We start from the raw sequence: 12,721 nt of genomic DNA, 5'->3' as shown, positions 1-12,721 counted from the left end.
ATGGGGCAGGGCTGCTTTTCCCAAATGTGTGCCAGGATCTCCATGGTGGTGAACTGGGAGTGGGGCTGGTGCCCAGGGAGGGGTCCCAGCACCATCCATCCTGCCCAGCCCGCCCCAGGTCCCCGTGTGCAGCCCCGGGCGCTCACCTGCGAGTCGGAGACCTCGGAGGGCTTCTCCGTCAGGCTGCTGCTCTCGGCGGGGATCAGGTCGTTGTACTTGGTCACGTCCTCGTCCGAGTAGTGGAGGCTGCCGGGGCTGGGCCGCGGCGGGGACCTGGGGGAGAGCAGGGTGCTCAGCAGGGGCCCCCCCCGGGGATGAGCCCAGGGCAGGCTCAGGGACCACCCCTCAGCCGTGCCAAGCCTCCCCCCCGAGGATGCTGCCCATGATCCATGGGCTCTCAGGGATTCCCAGCTTTTCGGGTTTTTGGCATCCCGGCACATCAGGGCTGGCAGGAGCCACTGGGCAGAACTGGGTCTCCCCTGGGATGCCAGCGCTCCCCAGCCGCATGCCCACCCTATGGTGAGCACACGATGGGCACAACGACCGAAAAAACTCCCCCTTGTGCGGGGAGGGGGCTGCGGCGGGGGGGTCCCTACCGGGTGTAGATGCCGTTCTTCCGGCAGAAGGAATTCTTGACGGAGAGGCGCCGGTTGTTGAGCTCCAGGGCGGGGAAGCTGCCCTCGTCCAGGCTCACCATCTCGCCGTGGCTCAGGGCCGTCGCCTTGGAGCCGTTCCCTGCGGGACGGGATGCTCAGCCTCCCCCGGATCCCCACGCAGCAGCGTGGGGGTCCAGACCCTGCGCCGCAGGGCTGGGGAACGGCCCGGGGAGGGTTGTGCCGGCTCCCGGCTCGGTGGCTCTGTTTGCTTAGCGAGGAGGCCTGGATTTTCCCCACAATTTAAGCCCTTCATAGAGCTAAGAAAACAGGGCTGTGTTTGGCTAATCCCCATGACCTCTGCCGAGCCCCCCGGCTGCCCTGCCGCCGCAGCTGACGGCAGCACAAGTCGCTTATTTAATCCCTAGTTCCCAGCGCTCTCTCCGGGAAGCCCACAGCATTTTTATCGGATGGCGCGGGCTCTCTGGAGGAGCCGTGCCCTGGGGCAGGCTCCCATCGCCCCACTCAGACCCCAAAGGCAGGCGGGGAGCCCCCGCAGAGGCTTCTACAGGGTAAGGGCTCTGCACCCCCGGCTCTGCACCCCGGAGGGTCCCGTCACCACCCCCAGATCCCCGGCGCTCACCCGAGTCCGACTTCTTGGCGTACTTCTTGCTCTGCCCGCGGATGATGAGCACAAAGACGAGGAGGAGGATGAAGATGAGCCCCACCAGGGCGATGACCACCAGGAACCACCACTCCTCGTAGAACGGGTTGGCTTTCTGGCCTGGGGCACAGCAGGGAGGATCAGAGGGGGACAGCACGGGAGGCAAACCAGTACGGATGGGGAGACCCTGCTGCAGGGTCTGGGGTCTCATCGGGGGACTCTGCGAGATCTGGATCCACGCGAGGGAGCGGGTCAGAGGCGGGCAGCAGGAGGCTTTGCGAGGGGAGTGCTGGCAGACGCTGCTGGCAGCGGGATTTGGGGCTCCGTGGGAGCCAGGCAGGGCTGGGCAGATGGGATTCAGCCACGGCTGAGACTGTCCCTCCGGCACAGGGGGAACAGGAGCCCTCGGGGGACTCGCTGGCTACCTGACACGGAGGGGGAAGGCGTGCTGGGGGTCCCGTAGCCGTAGTCGTTCACAGCGATGACGCGGAAGTCGTAGCTGACGCCTTGCTTGAGGATGTCCATGCTGAAGGTGTAGGAAGTGACCTCCTTGGGGATGTCTTTGATGAGGATATCCCAGAGCCCCTCGTCTGGAAACGAGAAGGGGCCTGGGAGGAGGGGACCAGCTCTGTGGGACGCTGATCCCCCTCCATCCGGGACCCTCCGCCACCTGCCCGGCCCTCCCGGCCCCAGCTCGCTCGCTGCAGCATCACTAAAACCTGCAGCGATGCACGAGGCCGATCGATTGATCGCCTGCCCCGCTCACGGCCGAGGGCATGGCAGCGCCCCGGGATCTGCTCCCACCGCAGCCCCAGGGCACCCCTGGCAGCCCCGTAGGCTCACGGGAGCGAGGGGTTTCCATTCTGGGTGCTGCTGCCCCGACACGGGGAGCGGTACCGACCCCCGTCAGCGATCGATGGGGCCGGCTGAGCTGCGGTCTCTGCGGCAGGGGAAAAAAAAAAAAAAAAAATCATTAACTCGGGGCTGTGGGAGAGAGCGCAGCTGTGCCCGCTGGCTCCCTGCCGCGGGGATGGGGAGTCCCGGCTGCCAGCCCTGCCTGCACAGGAGCAGGGCCCTCCCATTTTGGGATAACCTCAGTGCCACTCAGCCCCCCTTGCCTGGCTCTTGGAGCGTCAGGACCTCCGTGCCCACAAAAGCGGCAGCTCCGCAGCTCACCAGCCCCTTTCCATCGGCCCTGGTCAGCGTGGTCCTCACAGAGCAGCACGTGGCCGACAGCCCGGACACCCGGGTCCCAGTCCCCAACCCAGCCTGCCGGGTGGCTTGGGAGAGGTGAGCGCTCCCTGCCTCAGTTTCCCTGAGCCCTTGGCACCACTGGTATCGAGGTGGGGATGGAAGGCAGAGAAGGGCTGCAGTACCTGAGGGACGGGCTTCGATGACGTATCTGGTGATGGGCCCTTGGCCGGGGTCCCCGCTCGACCAGTGGATGGTGATGGCCGAGCCGTAGCGGGAGATGAAGGGCTCGCCGGGGGGACCGGGGGCACCTGGGGACACAGAGCAGAGCTGGAGGCCCTGGGGTGGCACCAGGGGGAACCCTCCCTGGGGTGGCACCGGGGGAACCGTCCCCGCCACGTCCCCTCCCTCGCCCTGGCGCGCAGCACGCCGCGCGTCCCGCCCTACCTTCCCCCGGCCCCGTGGTGATGTTCGCCTCAACATCCGGCCCGTAGGCGAAGGTTTTGGCCCGGATTCGGAACCGGTACGTCACGCCCTCAGCCAGGTCCTTCACCTTCATCCACAGCGGGCTGTTCCCCTTCACGTCCACCGTCACGATCTTACTGACGCCTGCGGGGACGGAGGCTGAGCCGGGTCTTCCCCGGAGCCCTCCCAGCTCCCCCCAGTACCCCGGCCATGCCCTCACCGTCCACGGGCATGCAGGGCTCGTAGACCAGCCTGTACCCCTCCAGAATGCCGTTGGGCAGCAGCGGCGGCTCCCAGGACACGTTCACCGACGTGGTGGTCAGCTCGCTGAACCGGATGGAGCCGGGGGCACTGGGGGCTGCGAGGGAGCAGGGTGGGTGGGGGCCGGTCCCAGGGGACACCCCCAGCACCGAGCTGGCCCCTCTCCCTGCCTCCACCCTGACGGGTGGGCTTCACTGGAGCGGGACCCGTGGAGATGCCTCCCCGTGTGTCCCTGGTCCCCAGGGTCAGGAGGGTCTGGATGCGACCGTGCCGAGCGAAGGGCTGGGGGCAGCCGTGCCTCGGGGCCCACCTGCCTGCTGCGTCCGCCCCTGGACCGGGGGGCTGCGGGGTCCGTCTCCGGCAGCGTTGAAGGCAGCGACGCTGACCCAGTACGAGGTGTAACCCGTCAGGTTCTTCAGCTTCACCCCATTCTCTGGCAGGAAAAGCGTCTTCACCCGCGCGCTCTCGTTCTGGCGCTGGGCCTCCCAGAAGTGGATCTGCAGGAGGAAGAGGAGGAGGAGGCGCAGAGACCCGGGTGATGCACGGACCCGGCCCATCTCCCCCCACCCCAGCCCCCTTGCCGTGCCCAAACACCCCATGCAGCCCTGTTTGGGCTCCTAAGCCCCTGTCCCAGGGCGGCTGGGGGCTCTGAGCACGCCGGAGGGAAAGGAACGGCCTCTCCCCTAGGATGGCTCCAGCATCCCAGTGCCTCCCAGCAGCATCCCAGTGCATCCCTGCTGCATCCCGGTGCCTCTCAGCAGCATCCCGGTGCCTCTCAGCAGCATCCCAGTGCATCCCAGTGCCTCCCGGCTGCATCCCAGGGCCGAGGGCGCCACCTGCCGCTCCGCGGCCGCTCGGCACTGGGATGCGACACCCGGCATCTCCCAGCATCTCCCCAGAATCCCGTTCCCCAACGGCACGCACAACATCTTCCCGGGCACCCAGCATCTCCCCGGGCACCCAGCATCTCCCAGGGGGGCTCAGCACTCCCCCTCCCAATGACACCCAGCATCCCCCCCGGGCACCCAGCATCTCCCAGGGGGGCTCAGCACTCCCCCTCCCAATGACACCCAGCATCCCCCCCGGGCACCCAGCATCTCCCAGGGGGGCTCAGCACTCCCCCTCCCAATGACACCCAGCATCCCCCCCGGGCACCCAGCATCCAACCGCACACACAGCATCTCCCAGGAGGGGCTCAGCACCCCTCCACAATGACATCCAGCATCCCCCCGAGGGGACCCCGTGCCCCTCCCCAGGAACCCAGCCCCTTCCCGAGGCACCCAGCGTCCCCGGGCCCCGGCTGCAGCACCTTGTAGCCCTGGATGTCCCCGTTCTGGCTCTCGGCAGGTGGGGGTTCCCAGGTGACATCCAGCTGGGTGGCCGTGGCCGCCTGCACCGCCACGTTCTGGGGCGCGCCGGTGGGCACTGTGCCGAGGGAGGGGACAGTGTCACAGCCCAGCCGTGACCAGGGACGGGGCGGGGGACGCAGTGCCCTGTCTGGGCACAGGTGCGGGTACCAGGGCAGCCAAGCCCCCTCCCCGCAGCTCCCAGCCGCGGGCAGCCCCTCGCAAGGCCGCACCGTGCCAGCGGACTCACCCGCTTCGCCCACGAAGACCTCCTGGGGGGGACTGGGGGGGCCCTCGCCCACCGCGTTGTACACGCTCATGCGGATCTCGTAGCGCCGGTGCTTGCTCAGGTCTGTGGGGAAAAGGGGAGAAGGGGTAAGCGATGGTGTGGGGGTCCCCCCCACTCTGGGGGGCTCCTCAAGGAGCAACAGGAGCGGCAGGTTCACCCCACGGCGGGGACACGGAGGGGGGTGGCAGTGGGAAGGGAAGGGACGGGACTTACTGTCCAGTTCGTACTGGGTGAGGGAGACCTCGCTGAGGTTGTGCACAGCGTAGGCAGCTGGGCGGCGCGCGGCAGGGAGAGCAGGCAGCCGGTTAGTCCCGCACGCAGCACGGGGGGCTCCCGCCTGTCAGCGCCCACCCCAGCCTGGCTGCCCACCCCAGGGGTCCCCTGCAAGGGCCCTGTCACCCCCAGGTGCCAAGGGGGCTGTGACAGCACCGAGGAGCCTTTCCACCCTCCAGCCCCATCCCCCTGAGCGGCACGAGCCGGGTCTGGGCAGCGGGGTCTCCGCGGGGGTCTGACCGCAGCTGAGAGCCGTGGACGGGGTGAGGTCTGGTCTTGGGCTCTACCCCTGTCACTCGTGTCCCTGCTGTCCCCAGAGTGGATGTGGCCCTGCTCCTTCCAGGGTCTGACGACGGCAGCACACCCGGACACGCACAGCCGGACGTCACGCAGACACCCACGCTACAGGGACACGGGGGCCAAGCGCTGTGGGACCGAACTGGTGACATCGCAGACAGATATGGTGGCAGGAGCGGGACGGTGACAGCTCCATGGGGCACAGCCTGACCCCGCCAGGTACCTGGGAGAGGCCGCGCAGCGCAGGATGCTGCCCTGCCACCCGCCACCACCGCGCCACCCTCCCAGCCACGCGTCCCCACGCTCGGCACAACCACGAGCACTCACGGGTGAGCTCGGCCCACGAGGCGCCGGCGCTGCCGATGCCGCGCAGGGTGAAGCCGCGCAGGCTGTCGTACGCCAGCTCGCGGTAGCGGAGGCGGAAACCCAGCAGGATCCCGTTGATCTTGTCCTCGGCGGGGGGCTGCGCAGGGAGGAGGGTGAGGGGCTGCTCTGACCCGGGCACCCCGAGATGGCTGTCCCCAGTACGCCTCGGTGCCACCTCCTAAGGAGGGGGGGCGACCCATCCCACGACACCCCGGAAGGCAGAGGGGACGGTACCTGCCAGCGGATGAGCACCGACGTGGTGGTGTGCGGGGTGACAGAGAGGATGGTGGGGGCTTCCTCGGGGGCTGCGGGGGGAGAAGCGGGTGGTGAGGCTGTGGAGATGCCCTGGGGACGGGGGGATGCCCTGGGGATGGGGGACACCCCCCCCCCCCCGCCCCGGGAGCCGCAGCCTGCGCTGACCCGCCTGCAGGGTGGTGAGCGACTCCGACTCCTCGCTGTACTCGCTATCCCCGAGGTCGTTGGTCGCCTTCACCCGGAACTTGTAGGAGGTGAAGGGCTTCAGCCTCGACGGAAGCAGAGCGGGACAGGGACAGTGAGCATCCTCTCCCTCCCGCAGGGCACGCCGGCCAGCGCTTCCCAAGCCTGGCGCAAGCGCTTCTCATCGGATGGGGAAACCGAGGCACGAGGCAGCTGCGCAAAGCGGAGCCCATCACCTCCCCATCACCAGCAGCGCTCAGGGCCGGCCCGCGCCTCACCTGTCCACCACGAAGGCGGTGGCGTTGCGGCCGACGGAGGCAGAGTGCAGCACCCACTCGCCGTCGGGCAGCTGGCGCGTCTGCACCGTGTAGTAGCGGACGGGGGAGAGCCCATCGCTGCCCGGCTCCCAGGACAGCAGCACGCTGCGGGCTCGCACCTCCTCCTGCTGCGCCAGCGGCTTCCCGGGGGGCTGCGGGCGGGCTGGGAGAGGCGAGGGGCTGGGAGCGCCGCGGGGACGCCGCCAGCACGCGCCGGCCCCCGCCACGGGCTGGACCCCCCGTCCCGTTACCTCTCTTCTCCGTGGTCACCACGAGGGCTTCGGCCGCCTCGCCCCAGCCCTTGCGGGTCTGCGCCGCGATGCGGAAGAGGTAGGTGGCCTCGGGCTGGAGGCCGGTGGCCGTGTACTGCCGGGCGCTGGGCTCCAGCACCTCCACGGCCGCCGCGTTGAGCGCGGTGGTGTTGAGGCGGTGGGTGACGCGGTACGCTGCGGGGAAGGGAGCGGCACGGTGGGGACACCCCCTGCGCACGCCCCCCTCCTCCATCCCTGCCCACACACAAGGCCAGCAGTGAGCGATTTTTGGATCTGTATCCCCCCCGCCCCCGATCTCTGCTCCCCCGGGCCCGCTGCACCCCTCTGCAGAGCATCCCGGCACGGCACGGCCGTGTTGGCTCCCCACCTACCCAGGATGACGCCGTTAGGTGCCGCAGGCGGCTGCCAGACGAGCCGCACCGAGGTGGTCCTCACTTCGGGAAACAGGATCCCCACGGGGGGCCCGGGCACTGGAGGGGGGACAGAGGGGGTTCACCGGGGGGGTGCACAAGTGCGCGGAAACTGCCAGACTTTGTACCAACGGGGCCTGTCCCCATCCACTGGGAATGCCAGTCCTGGGCATCCCGGTCAGGGTGAAGAGGGATCATCCCCAAACAGGGTTGGGATGGGATGGGATGGGGATGGGGATGGGGACGGGGATGGGGAGGCCTTAGGCACCCAGGGCACCCCCCGAGCCCATTCGGGTCTCTCTGCCAATGCAGGCGCTAGCACCCACCGTCATCCAGCGTCCGCTCGAGGACGGGGGGCCGGCTGGGCGTGCCGTCGCCGATCCGGGTGAAGGCCAGCACGCGGATCTCGTACAGCGTGTACTTGCCCAGCCCGCTCAGCTGGGCGCTGCGGGAGGCGTTGCCCTCCGCCAGCCAGAAGCGGCTACGCGCCTCCGACTCCTTCTCCTTGTACATCACCTGCAAGAGACCCCGTGTGACGCGGCCGGGCAGGGCCACGGCCCCCGAGACCCCCACCCCGGGATGGGGCAGCGCGGCAAAGGCTGGCACCGACGGGCTCTCGGGGGTGGCACAACCGGAGCCGAGCCGCCTGCGTGGTGATTTCGCCCGGGTCCGCGGGGGAGGCTGGCAGGGCACGGGCAGGGCTGCGGGCACAGGGCTAGCGTAGGAGCTCACCTTGTAGCCCAGGATGAGGCCGTTGCAGTCCGCCTCGGGGATGCCGCTCCATCGGACCAGCATGCTGCTGGAGCTGGTGGCCAGCGCCGACACGTTGCTGGGGCCGGAGGAAGGCACTGGCGGAGGGACGAGAGTGGGGGTCAGCGGCCGGATCCAGCCGCGGCAGACACCCAGCGCCGTGGAGCGGGCAGCGGTACCTGACTCCCGGGTGCGTCCCAGCACCGAGCGGCTCCAGGGCCCCGAGCCGATGGCGTTGAAGGCCTGGACCTGCACCCGGTACTCGGTCCACTCTTCCAAGTCCTCGATGGTGTACTCCCGCTCCACGCGGTCGTGGACGACGTGCACCGCCGGCTGCCCTCGCCCGTCCGAGCGCGCGTACCGGATCTTGTAGCCCACGGAGTCGGGGTTCCCGTTGTACTCCTGCTCCAGGAGGGGCTGGCCCCAGCCGGCAGAGACGGCCACCGTCACTCCCGAGCTCCCGCAGCCACCCCGGCTCCGTCCCCCCTCAGCTCCCCACCCTCCCACGAGCACAGACCCCCTCCCCGAGCCAGGACCCCCCCTCACCATCCAGCGCAGCCACAGGCTGGTCTCGCTGGCCGTCCGCAGGGTGACGTTGGCGGGCGCCACCTCGGGGGGTGCCTGCAGGGTCTGGATCCTGCGGGAGGGCAGGCTAGGGGGGCTGGTGCCCACGATGTTCACCTGCCGCATGCGGAAACTGAGAGAGGAGAGGGGGGGGTCACGGCGGGGGGAGAGAGGGCTCCGGTCCCCCCCAGGACGCCACGGCACCGTCCCGGCCACTTGCCTGTAGTAGGTGTAGGGCTTCAGGTTGGGCACCTCCATGGAGCGGGCATCGGGCTCGTTAGCCAGCTGGTGGACGAGTCCCCACTCTTCGGCCTCACCGCTCTGGCCCATCTGCGGGATGGGAGTGGGGTGAACTGCCCCCCCAGCTCCCCCCCAGCACCCTCCCCGAGCCACCCCATACCTGTGCCTCCACCTGCCAGCGGGAGATGGAGGTTTTGCCGTCGTAGCCCGGGCGAAACTGGAGGGTGACGGAGCGGGGGCCGATGTTGGAGATGCCGAGGTTGGTGGGGGCACCGGGGAGCTCTGCGGGGAGAGGGCAGGGCGGGTGACACCGGCCGCGCGTCCCCGGCACCGCCCCGCAGCCCGCCAGCATCCCCACGCCGCCGCGCTCACCTGGAGGCACCCCCGAGGAGATGGTGGAGGAGGAGACCTGGCCCTGACCCTTGGAGGTCATGGCGGCCACCTCGATGGTGTAGGTGGTGAGGGCGGTGAGGCCGGTGACGCGGTACTCCAGGGTGACGTTGGGCAGGTAATGGGTCACCCGCGTGTTGGTGCGGTTGTACTCCTCCCAGGAGATCCGGTAGCCTGCAACGCGCCCCGTGCCGTCAGCCCCCGTCACCGCCCACCCTGAGGAGCCCAGTGGGGCCGGGGGAGATGCTGCGCGGTGCAAAGGGGACTGGGAGGAGATGTTGCGGGGTGCGAAGGGGACCGTGAGGAGATGATGCTGTGGGGTGCGAAGGAGACCGAGGGGCGATGATGCCGCGGGGTGGGAGGGGGCTGCTGCCGGACCGGGGTACCCGCCGGCGCTCCCTCACCCGTCAGGATGCCGTTCTTCTCCAGCGGCTCCTGCCAGCTGACCTTCAGGGACGTGTCCAGGATGTCACTGAAGCTGAGATGTCCCACGGGGCCAGGCACTGCCCAAAGACACCCAGGCTCAGGGCACAGCCGTGCACCCTACGGCAGGAGCCCTTGGCACCCATGGGACCCCCGCAACGCGCGAGCGTGGAGGGGGCTCCCCTTGAACGTGAGCTTCCCGGGGTTTGGCGGCACCCCTGTCCCACGTCCCCACCGGCGGGACCCGGCCCCCCGTCTCGGGGCTGCTCCCACCCCACCCCGGGCGCCGCGGGCGGGCAGGGTCGGTCCGTGGGGAACGCAGAGCCTCCCCGTACCGTCCTCGTGGGTGCGCACCAGCTGCGGGGGGCTGCGCGGGCCGTCCCCCGGCGTGGTGAAGCACAGCACCGAGGTGAAGTACTCGGCGAATTTCCGCAGCCCCGCCACGTAGCCCACGTGGACGCTGTCCTGGAAGTTGGGCCGCACCGTCACCACCGTCGCCTCCTCCTCGTGCTCCGGCTCCCAGGCGATGAGCTGCGGGGAGAAGGGGCTGGGGCAACGCCGCCGGGTACGGCGGCCCCACCGCGGGCAGCGGTGCCGCAGACGCCGTCCTCCGGGCACCTCCGGCCTCCCCTTATTTATTCAAAGTTGATTAACGATCAATGAACGGCGCAGGGAACGCTCGACGCCGTTAACGGCACGTGTTTACCCCGCCGAGCCGATACGCGATTAACTCCCATTGATAACGGCGTGTAATCGCCCCCTCGCCCGCGTTTAGGAGGGATGTTTGGGCATTTAATTGGTATTGTGCAAGATCGCCTATAGCAACTTAATTAAACACTAATTAAGCCCTAAAAATACTAATCAAAAATATTAAGTGGCATTTAATAAGAATGTTAAATATCCTGCTGGCCCTGGTTATCTCATTCAGCGGCAATTAAATTCTTTAACTTCTTTTGAGTGGATTAAGAAACAAGTTTAATGTTTTAATTCAATTTAGTGAATGTAAACTTGAGTTAATTGCAAATTGGAATTAATTACAGAGCACGGGAGACTCCGAGCTCACGCAAGTGTTAAATCTCGGTAAATATTAACAGGATCAATTAAAACCCCGGGTTCCTGCGAGGAGGAGCCAGGCAGCCGGCGAAGGTCGGCCGAGGAGCTCCCCCACCCCGGCTGCCCCGGTTTTGGGGAGCCGCGTGGGAATCGCCCCTCACCTTGTAGCCCTGGTTGATGCCGTTGATGAACTGGGGGCTGGGGGGGTTCCAGGTGAAGCGGATGGCGGTGGAGTTGGTGGCCTCAGTCTGCACGTTCCCCGGGGGCACCGTGGGGACTGCGGGGACGAAGGGCCGGCTGACAGCGGCTGCGGCTCCGCGAGGTCCCCTCCATCGGCCGGCCACCAGCCCCCTGGGAGCGGGGGCACCCGGAGCGGGCCAGCCCTGCCCTGGCTCTGCAGCCCCCGCACGTTCCAGTCCCCCAGGGACCCCCAGAGCCGTCCACCTGCCACCCGTCCCCAGAACCCCATGGCACAGCCCGTCCCTGCCTACCTCCCTGCAGCGTCCACTCGGTCACCTTCACGCTGTAGACCCCCAGCCCGGCGCTGTTGTACGCTGCCACCTCGATCTCGTAGTTGGTCCAGATGATGAGGTCCTCCAGGAGAAGGTTGTTGACCTCGGCGTTGGTGATGTTCTTGAACTGGTAGCCCACGGGCAGCCCGGCCAGGCAGTACCTGGGGACCCGGCGTTGTCAGAGCTGCCGGCGTCCCCGCCGGCACCCGGGGGGACGGGGCACTCACGCTCCCCCTCCGGCGCCTACCGGATGATGTAGCCCTTGAGGACGCCGTTCTGGTGGCTCTCGGGGGGCGGCTGCCACTGGATCATGATGGACTGGTTGGTGCGGCCGCTGGCGATGACGTTCTGGGGGGGTGCGGACGGGGGCTCCTCGGGCAGGGACACCCTGCGGGGGACGAGGTGAGCACCCCAGGGCTGCCGGTCCCCCCCCCCCGGAACCCCCCAGCCGCCCCTCACCTCTCTGTGTCCTTACTGAACTGTCCCCTGCCCACGTCGTTCACGGCGCAGAGGCGGAACTGGTAGGAGCGAGCGGGGACCAAGCCCCGCACCGCCACCGACGTCAACTCGGGGTCCACGCTGGCCAGCAGCACGGTCCAGGGCGCGTCTGTGGGGCGAGAGGGGGGCAGTGGGGTGGGGGACCCGACACCAGGGTCCCGTGGTCCCCAAGCCCTACGCAGCATCCCCTTTCCCTCCTCCTCCTCAGCCCCTGCCCAACACTCCGGGGTGATGCCGGAGCCTGGATTTTGGCCGGTGCCAGCCCAGCTGGGGCCAGCGGTGGCAGGGAGGTGGGAGCAGCCCCTTACTGTTTTCGGAGACCTCCACCACATAGCGGAGCAGGGGGCTGTTGCCGTCGAAGGGCTTGGCCCAGGTGAGGTTGATGGCCCGTTTCTCCAGGGGGCTGAGGGTGGCCACGGGGCTTTCGGGGGCGTGGGGGAGCTGCCTGGACGGGGGGCGGTTAGGGAGGGAGCGGTTAGGGAGGGGGTACCACCTGGAGCGTGGGGTGCCGGGCAGGTTGAGGGAGGGTCTCACCGGACGCGAAGGTGGGCGCTGTGCGAGTCGTTGCCCCCGGCCGAGACCACCTTGCAGGTGTAGGTGCCGATGTCGCCCGACCAGGTCTGGGAGATGTGGAGGGCGCCCGCTTCGTCCAGCCGCACGCGTGGGCCGCTCTCCGGGCTCAGCGGTGCCCCGTCCTTCTCCCAGACGTACCTGTGCCGGGGCAGGGGGGACAGCCTGGAGCGCTGGCACCCTGCAGCCCCCCAAAAGGAGGGGGGAGCGGGGGTCCCGGTGCTGCGCAGGGCACCAGGTGGCACTGCAGGACCACCAGCACAGGGCTGGGATGGAGGCACCCCCGCTGCCCCCACGGGCAGGCAGCCTGGGGGTCCCCGGACCCCCCAACCCTCCCAGCCCTACCTGACATCCACGCTGGGGTCGTGGGTGACCCCGCAGGTCATGACGGCCTTGGTCCCCTTGATGACGCTCTGGTCCTGCGGCGGGTCGGTGATGCGCGTCCTTGCTGCGGGGGGACGAGAGAGCCATCGGGCACCGCCCAGGGGGCTGCGAGGGGCGGCGGTGGCAGGGGACAGCCCAAATTTGCACCCATCCAA

General features: G+C 68.7%; 1 protein-coding gene across 1 annotated transcript in view; it reads right to left on the bottom strand.

Moving 5' to 3' along the window:
- SDK2 (sidekick cell adhesion molecule 2) overlaps positions 1–12,721 on the bottom strand; it is a 44,591-nt gene that overhangs the window by 2,303 nt on the left and 29,567 nt on the right. The window contains exons 12-44 of the mRNA XM_086762414.1: positions 12,528–12,630; positions 12,147–12,323; positions 11,921–12,057; positions 11,574–11,721; positions 11,362–11,502; positions 11,094–11,275; positions 10,764–10,879; positions 9,885–10,080; positions 9,531–9,629; positions 9,109–9,300; positions 8,897–9,018; positions 8,717–8,826; positions 8,479–8,629; positions 8,112–8,349; positions 7,915–8,030; positions 7,509–7,698; positions 7,144–7,242; positions 6,752–6,946; positions 6,462–6,663; positions 6,166–6,269; positions 5,980–6,050; positions 5,707–5,842; positions 5,023–5,079; positions 4,771–4,872; positions 4,484–4,599; positions 3,485–3,671; positions 3,134–3,271; positions 2,896–3,057; positions 2,634–2,759; positions 1,683–1,847; positions 1,237–1,377; positions 597–735; positions 147–273 (exon numbers count right to left, since the gene is read on the bottom strand). Of these exons, the coding sequence (XP_086618540.1) occupies positions 147–273; positions 597–735; positions 1,237–1,377; positions 1,683–1,847; positions 2,634–2,759; positions 2,896–3,057; positions 3,134–3,271; positions 3,485–3,671; positions 4,484–4,599; positions 4,771–4,872; positions 5,023–5,079; positions 5,707–5,842; positions 5,980–6,050; positions 6,166–6,269; positions 6,462–6,663; positions 6,752–6,946; positions 7,144–7,242; positions 7,509–7,698; positions 7,915–8,030; positions 8,112–8,349; positions 8,479–8,629; positions 8,717–8,826; positions 8,897–9,018; positions 9,109–9,300; positions 9,531–9,629; positions 9,885–10,080; positions 10,764–10,879; positions 11,094–11,275; positions 11,362–11,502; positions 11,574–11,721; positions 11,921–12,057; positions 12,147–12,323; positions 12,528–12,630 (4,685 nt within the window). The remainder of the gene's footprint in view (positions 1–146; positions 274–596; positions 736–1,236; positions 1,378–1,682; positions 1,848–2,633; positions 2,760–2,895; positions 3,058–3,133; positions 3,272–3,484; positions 3,672–4,483; positions 4,600–4,770; positions 4,873–5,022; positions 5,080–5,706; positions 5,843–5,979; positions 6,051–6,165; positions 6,270–6,461; positions 6,664–6,751; positions 6,947–7,143; positions 7,243–7,508; positions 7,699–7,914; positions 8,031–8,111; positions 8,350–8,478; positions 8,630–8,716; positions 8,827–8,896; positions 9,019–9,108; positions 9,301–9,530; positions 9,630–9,884; positions 10,081–10,763; positions 10,880–11,093; positions 11,276–11,361; positions 11,503–11,573; positions 11,722–11,920; positions 12,058–12,146; positions 12,324–12,527; positions 12,631–12,721) is intronic.

Source organism: Chlamydotis macqueenii, chromosome 18 (genome assembly GCF_036417535.1).
Source record: "Chlamydotis macqueenii isolate bChlMac1 chromosome 18, bChlMac1.mat, whole genome shotgun sequence".
Taxonomy (NCBI): Eukaryota; Metazoa; Chordata; class Aves; order Otidiformes; family Otididae; genus Chlamydotis; species Chlamydotis macqueenii.
Note: the sequence above shows the minus strand (reverse complement) of the source record. Positions and strands in the feature narration are given on the sequence as shown.